The 21431-nt window shown below is 33.6% G+C and overlaps 1 protein-coding gene across 1 annotated transcript; it reads left to right on the forward strand.

Annotated features, from left to right (window-relative positions):
* Positions 1-1923: 1923 nt before the first annotated feature.
* On the forward strand, positions 1924-16393 carry LOC308634913 (TATA box-binding protein-associated factor RNA polymerase I subunit A-like). The gene is made up of 4 exons (XM_081269110.1): positions 1924-2049; positions 5061-5230; positions 9064-9177; positions 16270-16393. The coding sequence occupies exons 1-4, from the start codon at positions 1929-1931 to the stop codon at positions 16336-16338; spliced, it is 474 nt and encodes a 157-aa protein (XP_081125236.1). The 5' UTR covers positions 1924-1928; the 3' UTR covers positions 16339-16393.
* Positions 16394-21431: the final 5038 nt, after the last annotated feature.

Here is a 21431-nt window from a genome sequence, read left to right on the forward strand (position 1 = left end):
GCACTGTGTGTTTTAGTTCACTGTGTAATAAACTTAATGGTTTAAAATAAAAATTCTTTGTTATTTCTCCTTATTCTATGATTTGGCTTTACATAACCTGATGGGTCCTTTGCTCTAGATATTTATTACTGCTTATGTGGTTTCCTTTAGCAGGGATTGTTTAACCAAAGGTAGAACTGACAATATCCTCCTACCTCAGCCTCCTGAGCCACTGGAATTACAGGTGTGCACCACCACTCCCGTCGGAAAGTGAAGCAAAATCCAAAGGACCACCAGGTAAAGTGACATCTTACTCCCCTAGTCCAGCCGCCGTCCCCTCTCCACAATCTCTATTTGCAATGGAAATCTTACACCTTCTGGATGGGACAGAATGATGTAAATCTCTGGCCAAACAAATGGGAAGGCAGCAGTTAGTTCCTGGTTCCCTTCCGTTAGCCGGTACCGGCTCCAGGGGCGGGCAACTCCACTTCCGCCTTCAAAGGCGGAGTTGGGGCGGGGCTCTGTTTTGCGCATGCTCCCAAGGCAGGTTTTTGGGCTTGCTCAGAGCAAGCGCGCGCTAACGGTTTCCGGTGAGAGCTTTCTTCTGGAGTGGAGGCGGTTTCCTGCGGAGCCCCGGTGGGAGGTGGGTGAGTGCCGGGAGGATAATTGCGAGCTTACGTGTTTAGAAGAAGACAAAAAGGGTGTGCTTGGATTTACCCGTGTTTTCCTTCCGAGTTTTTCTCCCTAATGCTCTAAAATCTTGGGTTCTGGGAAATGAGAGCCAGCTGGAGAAGCTTTGGTGACTGTGGCAACCATGTGTTACCGATTCTGGTTTTTGAGGATTTGAAAAGAGAGAATTTGTGTTATAACTCCTCAAAGTACATGCTGGGTCGCATTTAGAGTCACGTATTATTTCAAACTCAGGTGTTTAACCACGGAAATTGACTTTAAAAGACTTAATTCTGGTAGTAATGTGGAAAAGCAGTATTTTAGGCAGGGTAACTAGTTAGAAAGCTAATGCAGTGATTAACACAATTTCAGGGTGTTGTAGAATTCCAGAGAAGAGGAAATATTGTAGAAATTCTAGGAGGTAGGATCAGAAGCTTTCATGCTTGGGTCGATGTGGCCAATGAGGGAGAGAGACACTGAGCCTCTTGAGGATTAATTCCAAACTCGCTTTGGCATTTGTATTTCTAGCTTCGTTTGCCACCTGAGATATCATTGCCTCCTACCTATCTCTTGTCCTAGTTCTAGTCATGCCTAGTAGTTTTGTGTTCTCTGAATTTCCTTGTCCTCATTTTGTGTGTGTGTATGTGACCTTGGACAAGTTTCATAATTTCACTCCCTTAGTTTTTTTCAACATAATGTGGAAGAAAACAATTAGTATGTAGCGTGAGTGTGTGTGATGCTGTGTGGGAGGGATAGAACCCAGGGCCTCATGCAAACTAGTCAGGCACTTTACCACTGACTTACATCCCTAGCCCCAAATTAAATAATAGGCCAGGTATGTAGTAAAGATCCAGTAAATATTAGCTACTACTATTCGTACTGTATTTGTTATTTGCATTTTGTTGTTTCTTTCTCTAGGCTGCTGGGATTACAGGCCTTGGCAAATTCATTCTTTACTTTAAAAGAACTGCAAGTTGCAGGTTGGAGTTGTTAAATGGGTAGAGTGCTTGCTTAGCATGTGTGAGGCACTGGGTTCAATCCTTAGCATCACATAAAAATAAATAAATTAATAAAGGTATTGTGTCCATCTACAACTATATTTTATATATATATATATATATATATATATATATATATATATATATAATTTTAAAAAACCTACAATGGAATGGATCTTGCTGCTCAAGTCATATTTATTATTGGCTGTTTTTCTGTACAATTCAGAAACTTGTGGATCAAGATATACCAAAAGTAACTGATATTCTCAGTTTGGAATAGGTATGAGTGATTTCAGTGAAGAATTGACAAAGACCATTTCAGAGGATGACCAGGTGGAAACATCTGTGCTCACTAGTACAGGAATGTATTTTCCTTGGCTTCAGAAGCATTTAGAAACTGTAGGTAATTAAAATAACAGAACCATTTTAACTTTAGTACAAGGAAGTAATAGATTCAATATGTATACAAAATGAACCATGCTGGTTTAGTTTTTAAGAATATATAAGTTGTTTTCTTGTTCTGACTATAAGCAGAAAGGGAATCATAAGAAATATTCTTTTTTGTTCTGGAATCCTTTTCTTTTGAATTAATATACAGTCTATATTATGTTGCAGCCACATTTTTTTTTCAGCAGTGCTTTCTGGGCACTAATATCTAATATATAAGTCTAAATATTGGGCACTTATACATGAAAAAGATATAGTCTCTTCTTTTGAGAAGCACATAGCTTTCAAAAAAAATAATATTTTCCCTCATTTTTATCTAATGTAAATACAAGCAAAATTTTCTATAGGATAAATTCCTTAAAGATATATACAAGAATCAGTTATTTGTACATTGCCCTGTTGGGTGGTATAACCCCAGGAATACATTTGAATCAACACTTTCTTTATTGCGTCAAAATGTCTTTCTTATCCCAGCCTTCTTTCCCCTTTGGCAGGGATTCCTTGGATCCTAGGATTAATTCCAAATTCACTTTGGCATTTGTCTTTCTTGTTTAGTTTGCCACCCGACATATCACTGCAATGAATCTTGCTGATCAAGTGATATTTATCAGATGAAAAGGTGGCTGTTTTTCTGTACAATCCAGAAATTTTTAGATTAAGATAAAAAGTAACTAATATTCTCAGTTTGGAATAGGTATGAGTTATTTCAATGAAGAATCCTAAAGTTTAGCTCCCATTGAAAAAAAAAATTTTACTCTGTCTTTTTATTTGATGATCTCAGTTAATCCTCAGTAAATTTATGTGCTAGGCATTTTAGTATGAAGAAACTGAGTTTCTCAAATTTATACTCTTAAGTATTGCTATTAGGAATCGTGTATCTGATTTTAGAGCATTCACTTCTAACCACTGAGATGAAGGGAACTTAACCTGAGTATAATATTCTTTTAGATGAACAAAGAATATTTCAAGGAAAGTGTGTTTTGTTAGTTTTCTGGGCTAGTTGCCAGGGATTGTTGCTTATTAAACAGCTTGAGTGTAGGTGTTGTTAAATGAAGTCTCTGATTTGGAGATCTGGATGGGGCATTGTATTCTGCATTTCTAATTAGCTTCTAGGTGATTCTAATGTTGCTAGTTTCAGAACCACATCCAGTAGCCAGGCTCAAGATCCCAAGGTGATTTATATGTCCTTATTAGTGATTTATATGTACCTAGATCAATATAGTCTTTGACCTTTTCCACTGTCATATTTCTTTTTTGTAAACTGTGTCCTACTTTGCACAATTTAAAAATTTAAAAATTTGCCTTCTAAAAAGTTTATCAGTTGCAAGAGATAAATTTCCAGCACATGATGGTGTTTTAATTACATTAAATTAAATTACTTTAAAAAGTAGATCTGGTAGAATCTAAATAGCAGAGATGTAATGTCCTTTCATTGCCAACCTTAAAACATTCAATGAAAAAACTTTTTATAAATGGAAATTTTGTATTGTTCCTGTTTTTGTAGTACATTTTGCAGTAAAAGTATGTCTGTATTTGCACTTATTTTTAACGTCCTATAAATTTTTAAGTTTTAAAATTTCTTGTGGGTTGAGATATGTGTTTTAAGTATTCAAGTAAATTTTAATTTTTTAATCTTACCCCAGTTACTTCATGTATCATTAAGAATGTTAACTTTAGAATGAGAAAACATCTGGCATTAATTCTATATTTTAATGAATGTAAACTCTGAGAAACTTTAGTCACATAGGGAAGTAGAATGGAGTTTAGTTAAGCAAGTATCAGATCTTCGACTCATGAGTTACTCACAGAAAATTACATGTTCTGTTTAAAATTATTAGAACATTCTACAGTTTTGATAAAAGAATTGGGAATCACTTGACTTGCAAAAGTAAATATTAGAATCATTCAGTTTTCATCATGTGTTGAAAATACCTTCAGGTAATATGTAATGATTTTGATTGTGAGACCTTGATTATGGGCATAGCACTCTAGGAGATTAATTTCGGGAAACAATATACAAGGAGGTAGAATCTTCAAATTGATTGCTTTAAGAGGATCTTTGCTTTAAGAGGACCTATTGTTCTATTGTATTTGCAGGGGTAAGGGTACCCAGCTAGAAGACTGCTAGCCTAGAGGGTCTGGTAGTTGTATAGGAAGGAAAGCATAGTAACCAGTCACTTATATAATGAGGTTGTTAACTAAGTCCAGATATCCTTAAAGGAATTGCTAATACTTAAGGGATATAAATGCTAATGTCTATAGCTGTTTTAATTTCGTATGCATTTAATATCATTGTGTTACTGGGAAATTGGTACTTAAAATATAAAAGCCCAGCTAGGTGAGGTGGCACATGCCTCTATTCTCAGATAGTTAGGAGCTGAGGCAAGAGGATGGCAAGTTTGAGATTCAGCCTAGGCAAGTAAATTAGCAAGACCTGTCTAACAAAAAGAAAGAAAAAAGGAAAGACTATAACTGCTCAGCAGTGGTAGAATACTCCTGGTTCAATCCCTAGTACTGTAAAAATAAACAAGTTTATTTGGAATTTTCAGAATATTGGTGGATAATAAAGACTGTGCTTGCATAGGGTGACTGGTGATTTTTACCTATTCTAATTACCAGGGCTTGTGCTTTGGGGGATCTTATTGAGAGATTCTCCTCATTTCCTCCATGGGTTGTGCACTTGTTTTCTACTCTCTTGTTCAAAAAATTGCTTAATGCCAAGATGAAAGGATGATTGAATGAGATTTGAAGGATCTGGTGATTGTAGTAGCCCAAGAATGTAATTTAGATTTTTAGAAATTTGCTAAAAAACAGTATGTATGTAAGAGTTTGTTTCAAAAGAAGTTGACTTTGATACTTGGGGATGGACTGGGTCAAGTAATACCTACTGTTCTATTTATCAGAAATTAAGTTTTTGTAGTAGTTGAATTGGAGTCACTGGGTGACCCTTATCCTTCATCTTTACAGTGACTGGAGGGAAAAAGAAGAAAGATTTTGCTCAGACAACAAGTGCTTGTTTAAATTTTATCCAAGAAGCCCTTCTGAAGCATGAGTGGCAGCAAGCTGCAGAGTATATGTACAGCTATTTGCAGACCTTGGAAGATTCAGACACCTACAAAAAGCAGGCTGCACCAGAGGTAAACAAAGTGTGAGTCTGCTGAAAGAAACAGCAGATTCCTGAAAGATTTTGCCTCTAGCTCCATTCACAAAGCTTTAGGGGGATTTCAAACTGAATTTACTAAAAGCTGCTAAAAGTAATGTTGGATGTAGAAATTATATCAAGACTAAAAATAGTCTTGAGTTGTGCATTCTCAAATTTCCCAGTATTCATTCATTCCAATAATAATTCCTTCTTACCTTGTATTATTTTACCCTCTGTATAGGGTAAAATTAACACCTTTGTAGATGAGGTTAAGAAAAGAAAAGATCAAATTGGAATGGGTGAGCACATCACACAGGAACCCTGATTACAGTGTTTTTTAGCAGAGGAGTGAATGAGGATTTAAGGTTTTAAAAGGTTCACTCTACATCATTAGACATTAGGAAAACAAAAATCATTTTTAAACCACGATAAGATATCACTTTAAAACCAACAGGATGACTAAAATCAAAAAGAGACAATAAGGCAAGGGTGTAGATAAGCTGGAACCCTCAACACCTTTCATCTACAAAGGTGTTAATTCTTTTTTTTTTTTATTAGAAATCATTTTAATTCCCACTTACTCCACAGGTTGTGCACCTGTTTTGTACTCTCGTTCAACAAAACTTGAAAGTTTTTTTCTCCAACCAGAGTGTTCTTTTTGTCTTTTTTTAAAATAGCTTTATGGAGACATTAGCACACCATACAATTCACTGACTTGTACAATTTAATATTTTAAATATTTTCACAGAGTTGTGCAAACATTAGCCACAATTTAAATTTAGGATAGTTTCATCTTCTACAAAAAGAAAACCTGTACCTATTTGCAGTCTTTCCTCATTGCTTCTCTACTGACTCGTAGCCCCTGGAAGCTACTAATCTACTATTTTCTATGGTGGACATTTCATATAAATGGAATCTTATAATGTAATGGTCATTTGTGAATGATTTCTTTTACTTTGTAAAATGTTTTCAAGGTTCATTTATGTTGTAGTAAAAGTATTCGTGCTTTTTCCTTTTTATTGGCAGATATTCTTTTATATGGACACACCACATTTTATATATCCATTCATCAGTTTGTTAGACATTTGGGTTGATTATACTTTTTGGTTATTGTGAATAATGCTTCTATAAATATTCATGCACAAGTGTTTGTATGTGGATGTTTGTTTTGATTTTTCTTGGGTATATTCCTAGAGTAGAAATTTAGATCATGTGGTAATTGTATTTAACTTCTCAAGAAACTACTGGACTATTTTCAAAAGTGACTCCACCATTTTATATTTCCATCAGTAATATTTGAGAGTTCCAGCTTCTCTACACCTGTGCCTTGTTGTCTCTTTATGATTTTAGTCATCCTGTTGGTTTTAAAGTGATATCTTATCGTGGTTTAAAAATGATTTTTGTTTTCCTAATGTCTAATGATGTAGAGTGAACCTTTTAAAACCTTAAGACCTCATTCACTCCTCTGCTGAAAACACTGTAATCAGGGTTCCTGTGTGATGTGCTCACCCATTCCCATTTGACCTTTTCTTTTCTTAATCTCATTTCCTGTTACTTGCTCACCTGTATTTTTTTCCAGTCTTACTAGCCTTGCTCTTATTAGAATAAGCCAGGCATATTCTGCCTCAATATTTATCTTATTCATTTATTTATTTATTTTACTTGGAAAGATCTTTTTTCAGCTACCATCATGTCTGCCCTTCTGTATGACTGCTTTTCTGTGACTTCTGTGAGGTCTACCTTGATTATTTAAAATTACAACTGCATTTCTTGCTTTCTTATTCCTACTTTATACTGGCACTCTTGAACTCCATGTCCTTCTCATGCTTTTCCAGTAATACTTGTCAATATAATTATGTTTCTTGTTTCTTGTGTGTCTCTCCATATCAAATGTACATTTCTGAGGGAAGGGGTAAAACAGTGCCTGAAACGGTGCCTGGCATATACTGCTAAATTTGTTGAGTAAAAAGCAGTTTCTCCACAAATAACTTAGAAATAACTTTACTTGACTATTTCAGGTGCTTTTACTAATGTAGTAACCAGTGCATCAATGTAATGGAGCCAAAACCAAAAATACCAAATAGTACATACATGCTACTTGGTGTGTGTGTGTGTGTGTGTGTGTGTGTGTGTGTGTGTGTGTATGTGTGTAAAAAGAAAATATAATTATTGACAAATTTTAATTTAGGGACTAAAGTTACATATATCTGTAAATCATTACTAATGATTTACATTACAGAGAGGCATTATATACCTCTCTTTTGTCCAGATTTTGTTTTATAAAATGAAGAAATTAAATGAGTGGCTTCCAGATACTTGTTTGAATCCTTTTGAACTACCTAGGGCATGTGTTGAAAATATAGATTCCATCAGTCACTGTGGAGTACAGCTGAAATCCCAAGCAGCTCGAGGCTGAGACGTGAGGATTGCAAGTTCAAGACCAACCTCAGCAATTTAGTGAAACCCTGTCTATCTACCACGTGTGCGCGCGCTCTCTCTCTATATATATATACACACACACACATATACACATATACATATACATATACATACATATGTACGTATGTATATTTATTTTTGGTACTGTACTCCTGGGGCTTTTAACCACTGGCTTAGCCATTTTTATGTTTTATTTTGAGACAAGGTCTCACTAAGTTGCTTAGGGCCTTGCCAAATGGCTGAGGCTGGCTTTGAACTCATGATCTCCTGCCTCAGCATCCCAAGCTGCTGGGATTACGGGCATGGTGGCTTAGAATATTTATTTTTAATAAGTGCCCCAGGTAATTCTTATGACTGGGTTTAAGAACAACTGTAGATAACTATAAATAATGAATAATCTTTAAGTTTTTGTTTTGGTGGTGCTGGGGATGAAACCTAGTACCTGCCTTGCTAGGCAGTGCTTTTACCACCGTGCTACTCCCCAGCCCTCTATAAGTTTCTTTAAGCTCCTCAATGCTACTTTTGATATTCTACAATGAAGTCGTGATCTTTTTTTTTTTTTTTTGTAGTTGCAGATGGATAGAATGCCTTTATTTGTTTATTTTTTATGTGGTGCTGAGGATTGAACCCTGTGCCTCATGCATGGAAGGTAAGTGCTCTACCACTGAACTGTAGCCCCAGCCCTGTTTTTTGTTTTTTTTTTTAATTGGGAATATGAAGTTATTGTACCAAACAACCAATGTGTGCCTTCTAGAAATAATTGACTTTGAAGTTCACTTTAAAGTTGGTATGGTTGAAGTACTTTAAATGGGAGTAAGAGAAATAGACATTTGCTTCCATGAAAAAAGAACTCTCAAGTTCTTTCACCAGGATTGGTGACCTGAAGAGAAAATATTTTTTATTCAAATTTGTTTATATTTAATGATACTTCTTAAATTTGTGTTGTAAATATTGGAATAAATATACTCAATATTGGTAAGATCTTAAGAAACTAGTCTGTTGCACTCACTTTGCTGAGAATAAAGATGAGGTTGAGACCAGTTAAGAAGCCAATATTACCAAAACCTAGTTTCTGACTTATTCTTCCTATACTAATTAAGTTTTATACTTAATAATATCTTAACTGCCTCTTCCTCTTTTAGACTGCTAATCTAATAATGGCACTATTACACTTACCTAGAATTTAAATACTAGTATTGAAAAGATTTTGTCATGTGAGATCTAACGTTAGTTTTACTGGGTAAAGTACGATAACATAGACAATTATGATATCTAGGGAAAGGAATTTTAGGTTGTTTTTATATGTAACCAGAAAAACAAAACTTACAGGAAAAACAGAGTAAAGGCAGGGTTGGACTTTACATTGGGTAATAATTTCTGCTTTGACAGGTTATTTGGAGGCTTGGAAGTGAAATTTTCTTTTATCACCCCAAAAGCAATGTGGAGACTTTCAATACCTTTGCTGACCGGATGAAAAATATTGGTGTCCTGAATTACGTAAAGGTAAGAACATAGACTTTGTGAACTTATATTTCCAGTGTTCATATTGTTTTCTGAATTGTTTGTATCAGTGTAAAGTAAACAATAATGAAGAAAGGGTAAGATACTAGGATAAATAAGAAAGAAAGCAGTGTTGTGGCAGCCATTCCTTAGTTTCTGATCACCTTCCATGTTGTCTGATGGGAAATACCTCCTCTTTGTTTATCTCTGGCTGCCAAAACCAGTCCATCAGATGTTGAAGTTGTGCTTCTACTGTTTGCCCAAGTTATTTGTGCTGAGTTGGTATTTTTGGAAAAAGCGAAACAAGTGGGGAATTTGAATGTGTAAAAACATTTTAATTCCTATTTGCATTGAACCTTCTCTCCAAGTTAATGTTTTATTAAAATTATTACCAAAAGGGCTGAGACATTTCCAAGATATATATTCATTCTCTCTCTCTCTCTCTCTCTCTCTCTCTCTCTCTCTCTAACTAACAGAACACTTTTCAATAAAATTTTATAATTTGCTTTTAATTATTTTTCAAGGCCATAAGGTTTTACTGGAATACAGCCACACACATTCATTTCCATATTGTCAATAGCTGTTTTTTAATGAGAATGAGTAATTATGAAGAAGCCATGTGCCATGCAAAGCCTAAAACATTTACTTTGTAGCTAGTTTTAAATTTTGTTTTGTTTTTACTTTTCCTGTTTTCTGGAATTTTAAATTGTGATTGTATATAATGGAACATGCTATCTTAACCATTTTAAGTATACAGTTCTGTGGTATTAACTATATTCACCATGTTGTAAACTATCGCCACTATTTCTAAAACATTTCCATCACTCCAAACAGAATCTTTATATTTATTAAGCAATAGTTTCCCATTTTCTCCTCCTCCCCATGCTACTGACAGTCTCTAATATCTTTTCTGTTTTTATGAATATGCCCATTCTAGATGTTTTAGATAAGTCGAAGCATGCGCTTTCCTTTCCATTGGAATTGACATCATTCTCCAACACTCCCTGTTAAGGTGTTTTCTTTTGAGCTGATTTAATATATTTAAAATAGTTATATTATTGGTTGTCTACTGTAGCCCAAACTAGGAATTAGTAGTATGCAAAAGTTAAATCTCATTTAATTTTTTAAATTAAAATTAAATCTCATCTAATCCTAACAACACCCTTCTGAAGGATTAAGAATTGCCTCATACAACAGGTCAGACAAAAGGACAAATTAGTTATTCAGATTTATTTAGCATTTAATTGGCATATGAGCCAGGACACTGTCTTCAAAACCCCTGTTTTTTATTGTTGTTTTTTTCACTATTGTACTGTCTTCTCTTTGTAAGTTTACATAATTTAGTTTTCATTTACATAGTGTCATTTCATCTGTCTTTCTTCTTTGTTAGGTTGAAATTGTTGATGACAGGGACAGTGTCTTATCTTTCGTATCCAATCAAGGACTTAGTCCATCATATATTTACTGTGTTTTTTGAGTAATGGTTATCTTAATGACTTCAGTGACAGTGGGCTTTTTCTTATTACTGGTGCAGATCTCCTTACAACATGCATTGTACCTTATGCATCATGGAATGGTTGAGGATGCAAACAGAAATCTAAGTCAGGCAGAGACATGGAGATATGGTGAAAAATCGTCTTCCCAGGAAATATTAATCAACCTTGTTCAGGCCTACAAAGGGCTTTTGCAGTATTATACGTGGTCCAAAAAGAAAGCTGAATTGTCAAAGCTTGGTGAGTGAATATGAATAAATTATTTTCTTATGGTGAAGAGACTGAAGAGCAGAAGGGATCTTAAGGAGTAATCTAGTAATCCATCTACTGACTTCATTCAGATAAATTCTTGACCATCCTTTATGATATTTCTGATATATCATAAAACTTCTTGGTCATAAATGAGATGATTCATTGCTAAATTCATGACCATTTTAATGATTTTTAAAATTTTGGTCAGAGGTAAACAGCTGGACCTCAGTGGTGAAAACACATTCAGTAGGTTAAGAGCTAAGCTCCATTGCAGTTTGTATAGAGGCGATTCAGATTCTTAAATAGAAAAGTGGGAGGGGGGATAACAGTGCCTTGAGTAGAGTAAGAAAAGTGAAAAATTCTAAAGAAGGGGTTGTTCATGTGAAACCTATCTGGATTTACTAACTGGGTTTATGCAAGTGAGGCATATACTCTCCCACAGAGAGTCAGGAGCCCTATCTTTAGAAGTGTTGGCTAGAACAAACTAAATTCTTTAGGCAGCCTTGAGTATACCCTTTAAGGAGCCCTAAGGTTATCCTAGGGATATAGCCTCGCGTTAGAAATTATCTTAGTGTTTCTTGGGGCTGGGGTTGTGGCTCAGTGGCAGAGCACTTGCCTCACACATGTGAGACACTGGGTTCAATCCTCAGCACCACATAAAAATAAATAAAATGAAATAAAGATATTGCATCCATCTATAACTAAAAAATATTTTTTAAAAAAGAAGAAATTATCTTAGTGTTTCTTAAAGTCTTTATAGGTAGGCCAGGATTGGGGCATAGTCCAAATAGGGACTAGGCTTAGAGGAGCTGGTTGGAGTTTGATCTGGGAGAGAGTTTTTGAATTTATGAGAAAGGTTGTAAATTTTCTTTAGCAGCCATTATTACATGTAATAAACTCTTCATCTTGTGTGTTTAGAGTAGAGTTTAGTTTGTTCCATATTATTGTTCCCCAGAATAACGTTTAAAGAATACCGCAAGTTAAAAAGTAATTTCTGTACAAAGGTTATAATGCATTTTTTTTGATTTACTGGCCATACCAAAAATTGAGCACTCAGTTCTCAGGCTGAGTTCCCCTTCTCTTAAACTTCTTTGGTGATATCATCCTCTCCTACTCCCAGATATACATTCTTTGAAGCTACATGATTCTCTGCACTTTTCTTTCCCTTGTGTAGTTTTCCTCCATAGCTTCTCTAGAATTAAGTCTTTTCTATTTTCACATCCTTCATCCAAATTTTAGCCCTGGTATTTATCACCTTATAGGTGATAAACACTATTTTCTTATTATCCTTATGTAGTAAGTAATATTTCTTTTGTCCCTAGGCATGTAGATTTCGCCAACCTCAGTTCCCATCCTCCTCCTTGTGTTACCTCTTCTTGTCTCCCAAGATTCTTCTGGAAGGCCCTAATGTTAATCTTGTGACATTTTTGCAGATTCTTCATCTATCATACACTCTGTCCTTTAAGATTCTTCGAAACCTGCCCTGGCACCTGATTCATAATACTTTAAACCTTCTATATCAGCTGCCTGTTCAGCCTATGTCATTTGGCTTTTCATCTCTTGCTTTTTAATTGTTCTAAGTTTTTTCAGGTATATTTTATGCTGTATATTCTTATTTAGATTAAGCCATCTTTTGATGTCACATGTTTGTCTTCTATTTCTTTTGACTTTGCTATCATTTCTGATATAATTTTCTTTTTTCATCTATTTTAACCTTGCTATCATTTCTGGTATAAATTTTCCTTTGAAAAAGGCTTGTTGATATTAATTGATTAGGTGAGTTTTACAATCACTATTTACTTTTTTATTACACATGGTTAGAAAAAACTTGAGCAAATATTTGACTAAAGAAATTGTAATATGACATTTAGACTGTCACTCTCATGACTAGATTCAGTACTTTTAGGCAACTGACATTTTGTTCTCTGGCTACAAGAGATGAAGGTGAGACACTGTATGGAGCAATATGGAGTCCATATTGGTTCACTTAGAAAAGAATATCAACATCTGTTTTTATTGTGGTATTATGTTGTGCTTCTACTAGTTGTTGCTATTTAAATCTTAATGTTATGAAATATAATGTAGACAAGAAAACATATGAAATAAATGAGTGCTGTAATGCATAAGTTTAAAGTTGCATTCCTCTAACTACTATCCTGATTAAGGAACACAGCATTGCTGTTACCTTAATGTAAAAGTTTTATATGTATGATTTCCTGATCATACTTCATCCCATTCTGTATCACAAAAATCACTGTAAGGTCTTTTAGGGTTTTCATTCTCTTGCTTTTCTTTAAATGGTAAACAAAATTGGTTTTGCTTATATATGAATTTCTTGCCTATATATAAATTTTTTACTGTGTTTATTTTTTTGGGCCTTGCATATTTTATTCAACATTGGTTTTTAAGACAATTGTATTGTTGAATGTAACTCTAGTTTATTTTTACTGCTAAAAAATGTATGTTATCGCGCTAATTATTCTTTCTGTTATTGATGGCCTTTAGTGCATTATAGTTTAATGCTGCTTTGAAATTAACCCTTCATAAGCATGCATTGCTAGGAGTAGAATTGTCATAAAGTATATGCATCTTTGTCACTGTATGAAATACCTTAGGAAGCTAACTTTACAAAGAGAAAAGGTTTATTTAAGTTCATAGTTTTGGAGATTCAGTGTCCAAGATTGGGTGGCTCTACAGTAGGTAGAAGCAAGTGGTCACATCTTGAATATGAGTGCCAAGGAAAAGGAGGGTGGAGCCAGGCTGTTTCTGTTCTAACAAGCCTCTTGTCAGAACACAGGAGGCTACATGAGAATTAGCCTGAGGACCTGAGGACCTCCCACAAAGCTCCATCCCCCACTGTTTTCATCTCTCATAGTACCACACTGAGGCCCAAGCCAGTAATCATAGTGTGTCTTTTGGCAACAAAAACCATGGCAATATATAACATGCTAAACTCTGGTTTCCAAAGTAGTACCAATTTATATTCCACTGGTAATCTGATTAGGGTTTTCTTTTGTCAATATGTTCCTTAACATTCGTTAATTTCAGAATTTTTTTATATCTGTTAGTTTATTGGGTATAGTGGTCTCATATTTTTTAAAAAAATAATAGCTTTATTGAAAATTGAGAATATAGTTTATATGCCACATAAATATACCCACTTAAAGCATATAGTTTTTAATATATTTATAGAGTTGCCTAGTAATCATCACCACCATTAAATTTGGAACATTTTCATCACCCCAGAAAGAAACCCTAAGCTCTCCATTTCTTCATAAGCTTCTAGGCAACCACTAATCTACTTTCTGTCTTTTGAGATTTATTTATTCTGGGAATCTCATGCAAGTGGAACCATCTGTACAATATGTGCTCACTTAGCATAATGATTTTAAGGTTGCGTAACTGTATTTCATTCTTTTTTGTTGTTGAATAACATGCCATTGTATAGAAATACCACATTTAACCATTCCACATTTATCAATTGATAGACATTTGGGTGGTTTCTACTTTTTGAATAATATTGCTGTGAATATTTATGTACAGTTTTATTTTTCTTGAATATGTTCCTAAGAGTGAGATTTCTGGATTATATAACTATGTTTAACCTTTGGAAGGAGCACTAGATTGTTTTCCATAATAGCTGCACTATTTTAAATTACCACCATTATCAATGGAAGGGTACTAAAATCCATGGTATCTGTGATTTTGATTTGCATTTCTATAGGGACTAATTATGTTGAGCTCTTTTTATGTGCCTGTGAGCCATTTGTATGCCTTTGGAGAAATTCATGTCTTTGCATATACTTTGATTAAACCATTAATTTTTAGTTATTGAGTCATGAGTTCTTTATATGTTCTAGACAGAAGTCTCTTAATAGGAGATATTTTCTCCTATTCTGTGGGTTGCCTTTTTACTTTCTTGCTGATGTCCTTTGAAACACACATTTTTTTTTTTATTTTGATGAAGTCCAATTATGTGCTTTTGCTTCAGTTGCTTGTGGTTTTGTTGACATATCCAAGAAACCATTGCCCACTTCAAGGACACAAAGATTTTCACTTACAAGAGTTTTATAATTTTAACTGTAGCATTTAGGTCTTTAATCTATTTTGAGTTAACTCTTGTGTGTGATATGAGTTAGGAAACAATCTAACTAAATTATTATGCATGTGAATGTCCAGTTGTGCCAACATAGTTGTTGAAAACAAGTATTTTCTTACTGAATTGTCTTGGTACCCTTCTTGAAAATCAGATACCATAAACATGAAGGTGTTGTTTCTCTACACTCAATTTTCTGTCATTGATCTATGTATTTTCCTCCTTACACCTATATCATACTGTCTTGCTTACTGTAGCTTTGTAATGAATTTGTAAAGTCATGGTATGAATCTTCCAACTTTGTTCTTTTAAAAATTTTTTATTCTATTCTCAGTCCCTGGGATTTTCATATAAATTATAGTTAGCTTGTCCATTTATACAAAAAGATTACCTGTGGTTTTGATAGGAATTATAGGACTCTGTAGACTAGTTTAACAATAGTGGTCTTCCAACCTGTGTATCTGAGGTGTCTTTATATTTATTTGTGTCTTTTGAAATTTGTTTCAACAATATTACTTTTCAGATGGAACTTTTCATCTCTTTCATAAAACTTACACCTTTTATTTTTAGTTTTTGATGCTTTTACAAATGGCATTGTTTTCCTAATTTCATTGTTTGCTTCTTTATTGTAAATTCATTTTTTTGTATTTATCTTGTACCTGGCAACATTGATGAATTCATTTATTAATTCTAATAAATTTTTAATGGAATTTTAGAATTTTCTAGACAGAAAATATAGTTTTCCTTTTCAGTCTAGATGTCTTTTCTATAATTTGCTGAAAGCCCTAGCTAAAACCTCCAGTATAAGGAATAGAAATAGTGAGAGGGGACACTCTTATCTTGTTCTTGATTTTAGGGAAAAAAGCATCCAATCTATCACTATTAAATTTCATGTTTACTGTGGGTTTTTCATAGATACTGTTTAATCAGATTGTGGAAAGTTCCTAGATTGTCCATGGTCAGAAGATGATCATGTAGTTTTTGTTCTTTGGTCTACTGATTTGGTTTAGATCAGTATATCTTTATTTACATTAATAGATTTTCAGTTGTTAAGCCAACCTTGCATTCCTAGAATAGATCCCACTTGAGCATGATGTATTATTCTTTTAACAATAGCTCAATTTACTATTGTCTTAACAGAAGTTCTCAATACTAAACGACTTTTCTCTCTCTTTTTTGTTTTTTTTGTGATGCTGGGGATTGAACTCTGGGCCTTCACCAAATGACTTTAAATTTTTTTTTATCTTCGGGCAGATGAAAATGATTATGCATACAGTTCAGCAACCCAAAGTATGCTCAGTGACAGCTGAAAGACATCTGTAAATATTTGTGGATTGATTAAAACTCCTGGAGTTTGGGACCCTTTTGTGAAGAGTTATGTAGAAGTAAGTAGACTTTTCATAAAATTGTATTGGTTTTATTTTTGTCTTAAGCCTATTCGAGATTGCATTTCTAATTATCTTTATTGATCAGGAGGAAATTTAATGGAGAAAATTGTTAGGGTTAGGGTTAGGGGTTAGGTTTAGGGGGTTAGGGTTAGGGTTTAGGGTTGGTTAGGGTTAGAGGGTTAGGGTTAGGGGTGAGGGTGGGGGTGAGGGTTTAGGGTTAGGGTTAAGGTTAAGGTTAGGGTTAAGGTTAGGGTTAGGGTTGGGGGTTAGGGTTAGGGGTTGGGGTTAGGGTTAGGGTTGGTTAGGGTTAGGGTTGGTTAGGGTTGGTTAGGGTTAGGGTGAGGGGTGGGGGTGGGGTTAGGGTTTAGGGTTGGGGTTGGGTTAGGGTTAGGGTTGTTAGGGTTAGGGGCTAGGCCTAGGGTTAGGGGTTAGGGTTAGGGGCTGGGGCTAGGGCTAAGGCTTAGGTTGGTTGGGGTTGGGGTTAGGGTTAGGTTTAGCTTTAGGGTTTAGGTTGAGGGTGTAGGTTGTGGGGTTAGGGTTGAGGGGTGAGGGTTCAGGTGAGGGTGAGGGTTTTAGGGTTAGGGTTAGGGTTTTAGGGTTAGGGTTATTGTTAGGTTTAGTGTTAGGGGTTAGGGTCAGGAGTCAGAAGTCGGGTTTAGGGTTTAGGGTTAGGGTTTAGGGTTAGAGTTTAGGGGATAGGGTTTAGGGGTTAGGGTTAGGGGTTAGGGTTAAGGTTTAAGATTTAGGGTTAGGGTTTGGGTTAGGGTTGGGTGTTAGGGTTATAGAGCTAGAGAATATTCTCATGGACAAAGCAGATAACAGGCAGTCTTTAACAATTTTTTAAAATGAATTATAATTAGTCAATTGGAATATACGGACAGAATGTGTCAAAAATGCATTTTTGGAGATCTGTCAAAAAAGCAAAGTATAATTCACTGTATCAGTTTGAATTTAATCTTGATTTTTCAGATGATGTCTAAATAAATAAATTTACTCTTATACAGATAGAGTAAATAAAACCACACTAGAACATAAATGAAAGTATTCCTCTGGGAGTTAAAGATATAGAATTCTATAGATTTTAGAAGATTTTTTCCTTTATATTTTTAAATATAATATTTGATACAGATTTCTGTGTATTTAAATTGTAAAAATCACCTACTTCTCATATCAAATTCATGTAGTGTCAACAAATATAACTGATAAACTTCCTTTAATATTGAACTCTTTACTTTCATAACTGTCAAATATTCTTATTAGATTTAATTTCTGAAGACTATACAACTTTCATAATTAACACAATACAGCTAGGTTAACTTTTGAGTATTTTTTACACATTGCTTATTTCACAATTTTTACTGGCAAATAAACAATACTATTCCAAAGAATAATGTAAGAGAATATATGACATTGGACAAGAAAAGTAATTCAAATTTTCTAAGATACATGGTAAGACTACTAAAAATAGAACACAAGAATATTACCCTAAAGTCATTAATTTTAATTATTTTATTAAATAAAGAAGGTATAAAAATCTAAGACAGGGCTAGACCCTTCCAAAAAAGCTTTTGAAAATAATGACAAAATAGACTTTTATGGTATTTAAGTGATACAATGAATATTAGTAATGAAGTAAAATCTTACCCAGATCTCGTCGTTTTGAACTCCACCTTGAGGATAGGTTTGCATGGTTCTGGTTTCTTCCCGTCCTTTAACTGTTTTCCTAAAATATATTTTCCTACATTTAATTCTAAAATTCTACGTTACTCTAAATTCTTGCATTGACAATTTATGAAATGAAAGTGAAATGTAATGAAATTCACCATGAAACATTTCAAAATGATTTTGAAAGATATATTTAATATAAAATACGATACTTTTAAATGATCAGGCAAAATTCAGTTTGAAATTCACTGCTGAATATAAGTAAAATAACATTTATGTAATAAAATTCTACTATGAAAAAATTATAGTCTTCTCAATGTTCTTCATTATAGATAAGCAAAAGAGAACTTCAGTTTGCTAAATGAATACAAAATTTAAAAAAAAAAATGAATCTATATTACATTTTTATCCAGGTGTAACAGGCTATAAGATTAAATCCTATTTTAACAAATTCATTTATATTCATCCTCCTAAGTAAAATTCATTCATTATAATGTATAAAAGCTACTAAAACACACAAATCTCTATAAAATGTCAATAACTAATTCTGTAAAATAATTTTGATTTTGATTTTTGATATTTGCAAAATGTTTGAGATTTCAGTTATCTATTTCTAGATATTCATTGTAGAAACCACAAAAAAACTCAAAAAAAATAAAGAAATAAAACAAAAATCTATTTTATCTCTTTTTTTTAGTAATAATTACTCTCAACACTATTATACTTTTGGCAAATCACCAAACATGGGAATTGCCTTGGGAATCTCTGACACATACTCCTACCCTAACACTTCTTATTTGCTTTCATACTTTTATTTTTTCCTCTATAACACTTATTCTAAAATACTTTATATTTCACTGCTTTATTTTTATTTATTTTTGTTGTTGTAGTTTGTCTAACAAACCAGAATGTAAATTCTGGGTAAGCAAAAATTTTTAGTGTATATTTTCCCTGTTGTGTCTCTAGTGGCACAAACCCTTTGACATATAATGGGTACTCAATAAACATTCAATGAGCAAATAAATTAATGATTATTTCCTTGGGATAAATTCCTAGAAAAAGGATATCTGAGTAAAACTGTATTCTAGAAATGTGCCTGTTTATACTTCCATCAACAATCTAAGAGAATATTTTGCCAAGGGCCAAGATACCAGAAAGATATAACAATTATGAACAAATTAGCACCAAAAATAATGGCACCGAAATATATGAAAATTAAATGCCTACAAAATAAGAGGGAAATAGACATAATAATAACAGTTGGAAACCTCAACATCTTACTTACAATAGTGTATAGACAACCAAACAGGAGGTGAACAAAGAAACAAAATTTGAACAACTTAAAACAACTTAGAGCCAACAAACATTTATAGAACATTTCATCTAACAGAAACAGAATATAATTTTCCCAAGTACATGCAAAACATTTTTAGGACGAACTGCATATTAGACCATAAAATAAATCTCAATCAAATTTAAAAGATAAACATACACAAAATAAGTTCTTCAACCAAAACAGAATGAAATTAGAAATCATTAGCAGGAAAAATAATAGAGATTCTAAAAAATATGTGAAAAGTAAACAACATATTGCTAAATAAACAATGGGCTAAAGACAAACATCAAAAGAAAAATCGTGCTAGGTGCTATAACATATGTTAGTAATCCTGGAAACTTGAGAGGCTGAGTCAGGAGGACTCTAAATTTAAGGACAGCCGCTGCAAGTTAGGGCCTGTCTCAAAATAAAAAGGGTTGGAAAGGGGCTAGGGTTGTGGCTCAGCAGTAGAGCGCTCACCTAGCATGTGCAAGGCACTGGGTTCGATTCTCAGCACCACATAAAAATAAATACAATAAAAGTACTATACAACTAAAAAAAATGATATGGAAAGTAGTTCAGTGGTAAAGTAACCTAGGCCAATCCAATACCACAAAAAGAAAAATAAACAAATAAACAAACAAAAACACAAAGAAGAAAAAGATAAATCAGGAACTACTTTGAAATAAAATAAAATAAAATAAACCCTTTAGCTACACTGACCAAAAAAAGAGGCAGAAAACTCAAATCATAGGACCAGATAAAGAACTGTAAAGAAATCTATGAACAACTGCATGTCAACAAATGAGATGCCTTATAGGAGATGAATAAATGCGTAGAAACACAAAATTATTAAAATTGACTCAAAAAGAAATAGACAATATGAATAAACCTACAACAAGTGAAGAGACTGAAAAACTACAATAGTTTTGAGTTTTAACAGATCTACAAGGAAATGCATAAATTTAAGTATATAATGAGTTTTGACATAACTATGTACCTGCAAGCACTACTTATTGAGACTTCATTGTTTTCCCGTTGATAGGAAATGTTAGCTGTACTATATGGCTTTTATAAATATGTCTATAATCTGTTGGTAAAACATATAATCTTGTCTTAATTTAAGATCCTAGGATCGTCACTTTCCTTCCTTCTGAAGAAATGATGGTTCAATGGACCCTGAATGTCCAAGAGGAAGCTCAATTTTCAGAACCAAGAAGTGATTAGTGGTAGATAAGATGTAAGGACTGGAAAGGAATGTAGAAGGAAAACTTGACTATTGAGGTAGGAGAAAAAAATAAGAAAAAAGAAAGGTATAAATAAAATTCTAAAAAAAATTATAAAGCTCTAATGAAAGTGTCAGACTGGTATAATTTGGACTCATAAGCCAGGCACTATGAGTGGCACATGTCTATAATTCCAAAGACTCAGTAAGTGGAGACAGAAGGATCAAAAGTTCAAGGTCACCCCAGCAACTTATAGTAAGGCCCTAAGCAAAGATGCCATCTCTAAATAAAAAATTAAAAAGAGCTAAGGATGTAGCTCAGTGTTAAAGTATCCCTAGGTTAAATTCCTAGTACCTAAATAATAATAATAAATTAATAATAATTGTCATTATTTATTATTATTTGGTATCACAGACCCAATTTTACATTTGTTTTCAAAATTATTATGTTATATAAAATTTTGTTTTTATTCAGAAATAAGTCATTAACTTATTTCAATATTCAGTGATTTAGTAGCTAGAACAATTTTTAAGAAGGTCATTAAAGGGTATTTTTATTGAACTCTTGCAAGATGGTATTTGCATATCTTGCATAAAACCTGGCTAGGTATAAAATTATTTTTTCTTGCTCAGTCTTCATGTTGATCCTTTGTGTTCTAGCATTTAGACTTGTAATACAGTTGAAAGCTAGTTTTATTGTTGTTCCTTTAAAGTTAACCTTTTTTCTCCAGTTAAAAATTCTAGTAATTTCATTATCTGCATAAATTAAAAAAAAATTGGCTGTTTTTCTAGTTATCATTCTTTGCTAATATTGCTTGGAAAC

Source organism: Spermophilus citellus (assembly GCF_964194105.1).
Source record: "Spermophilus citellus genome assembly, chromosome: 16".
Classification (NCBI taxonomy): domain Eukaryota; kingdom Metazoa; phylum Chordata; class Mammalia; order Rodentia; family Sciuridae; genus Spermophilus; species Spermophilus citellus.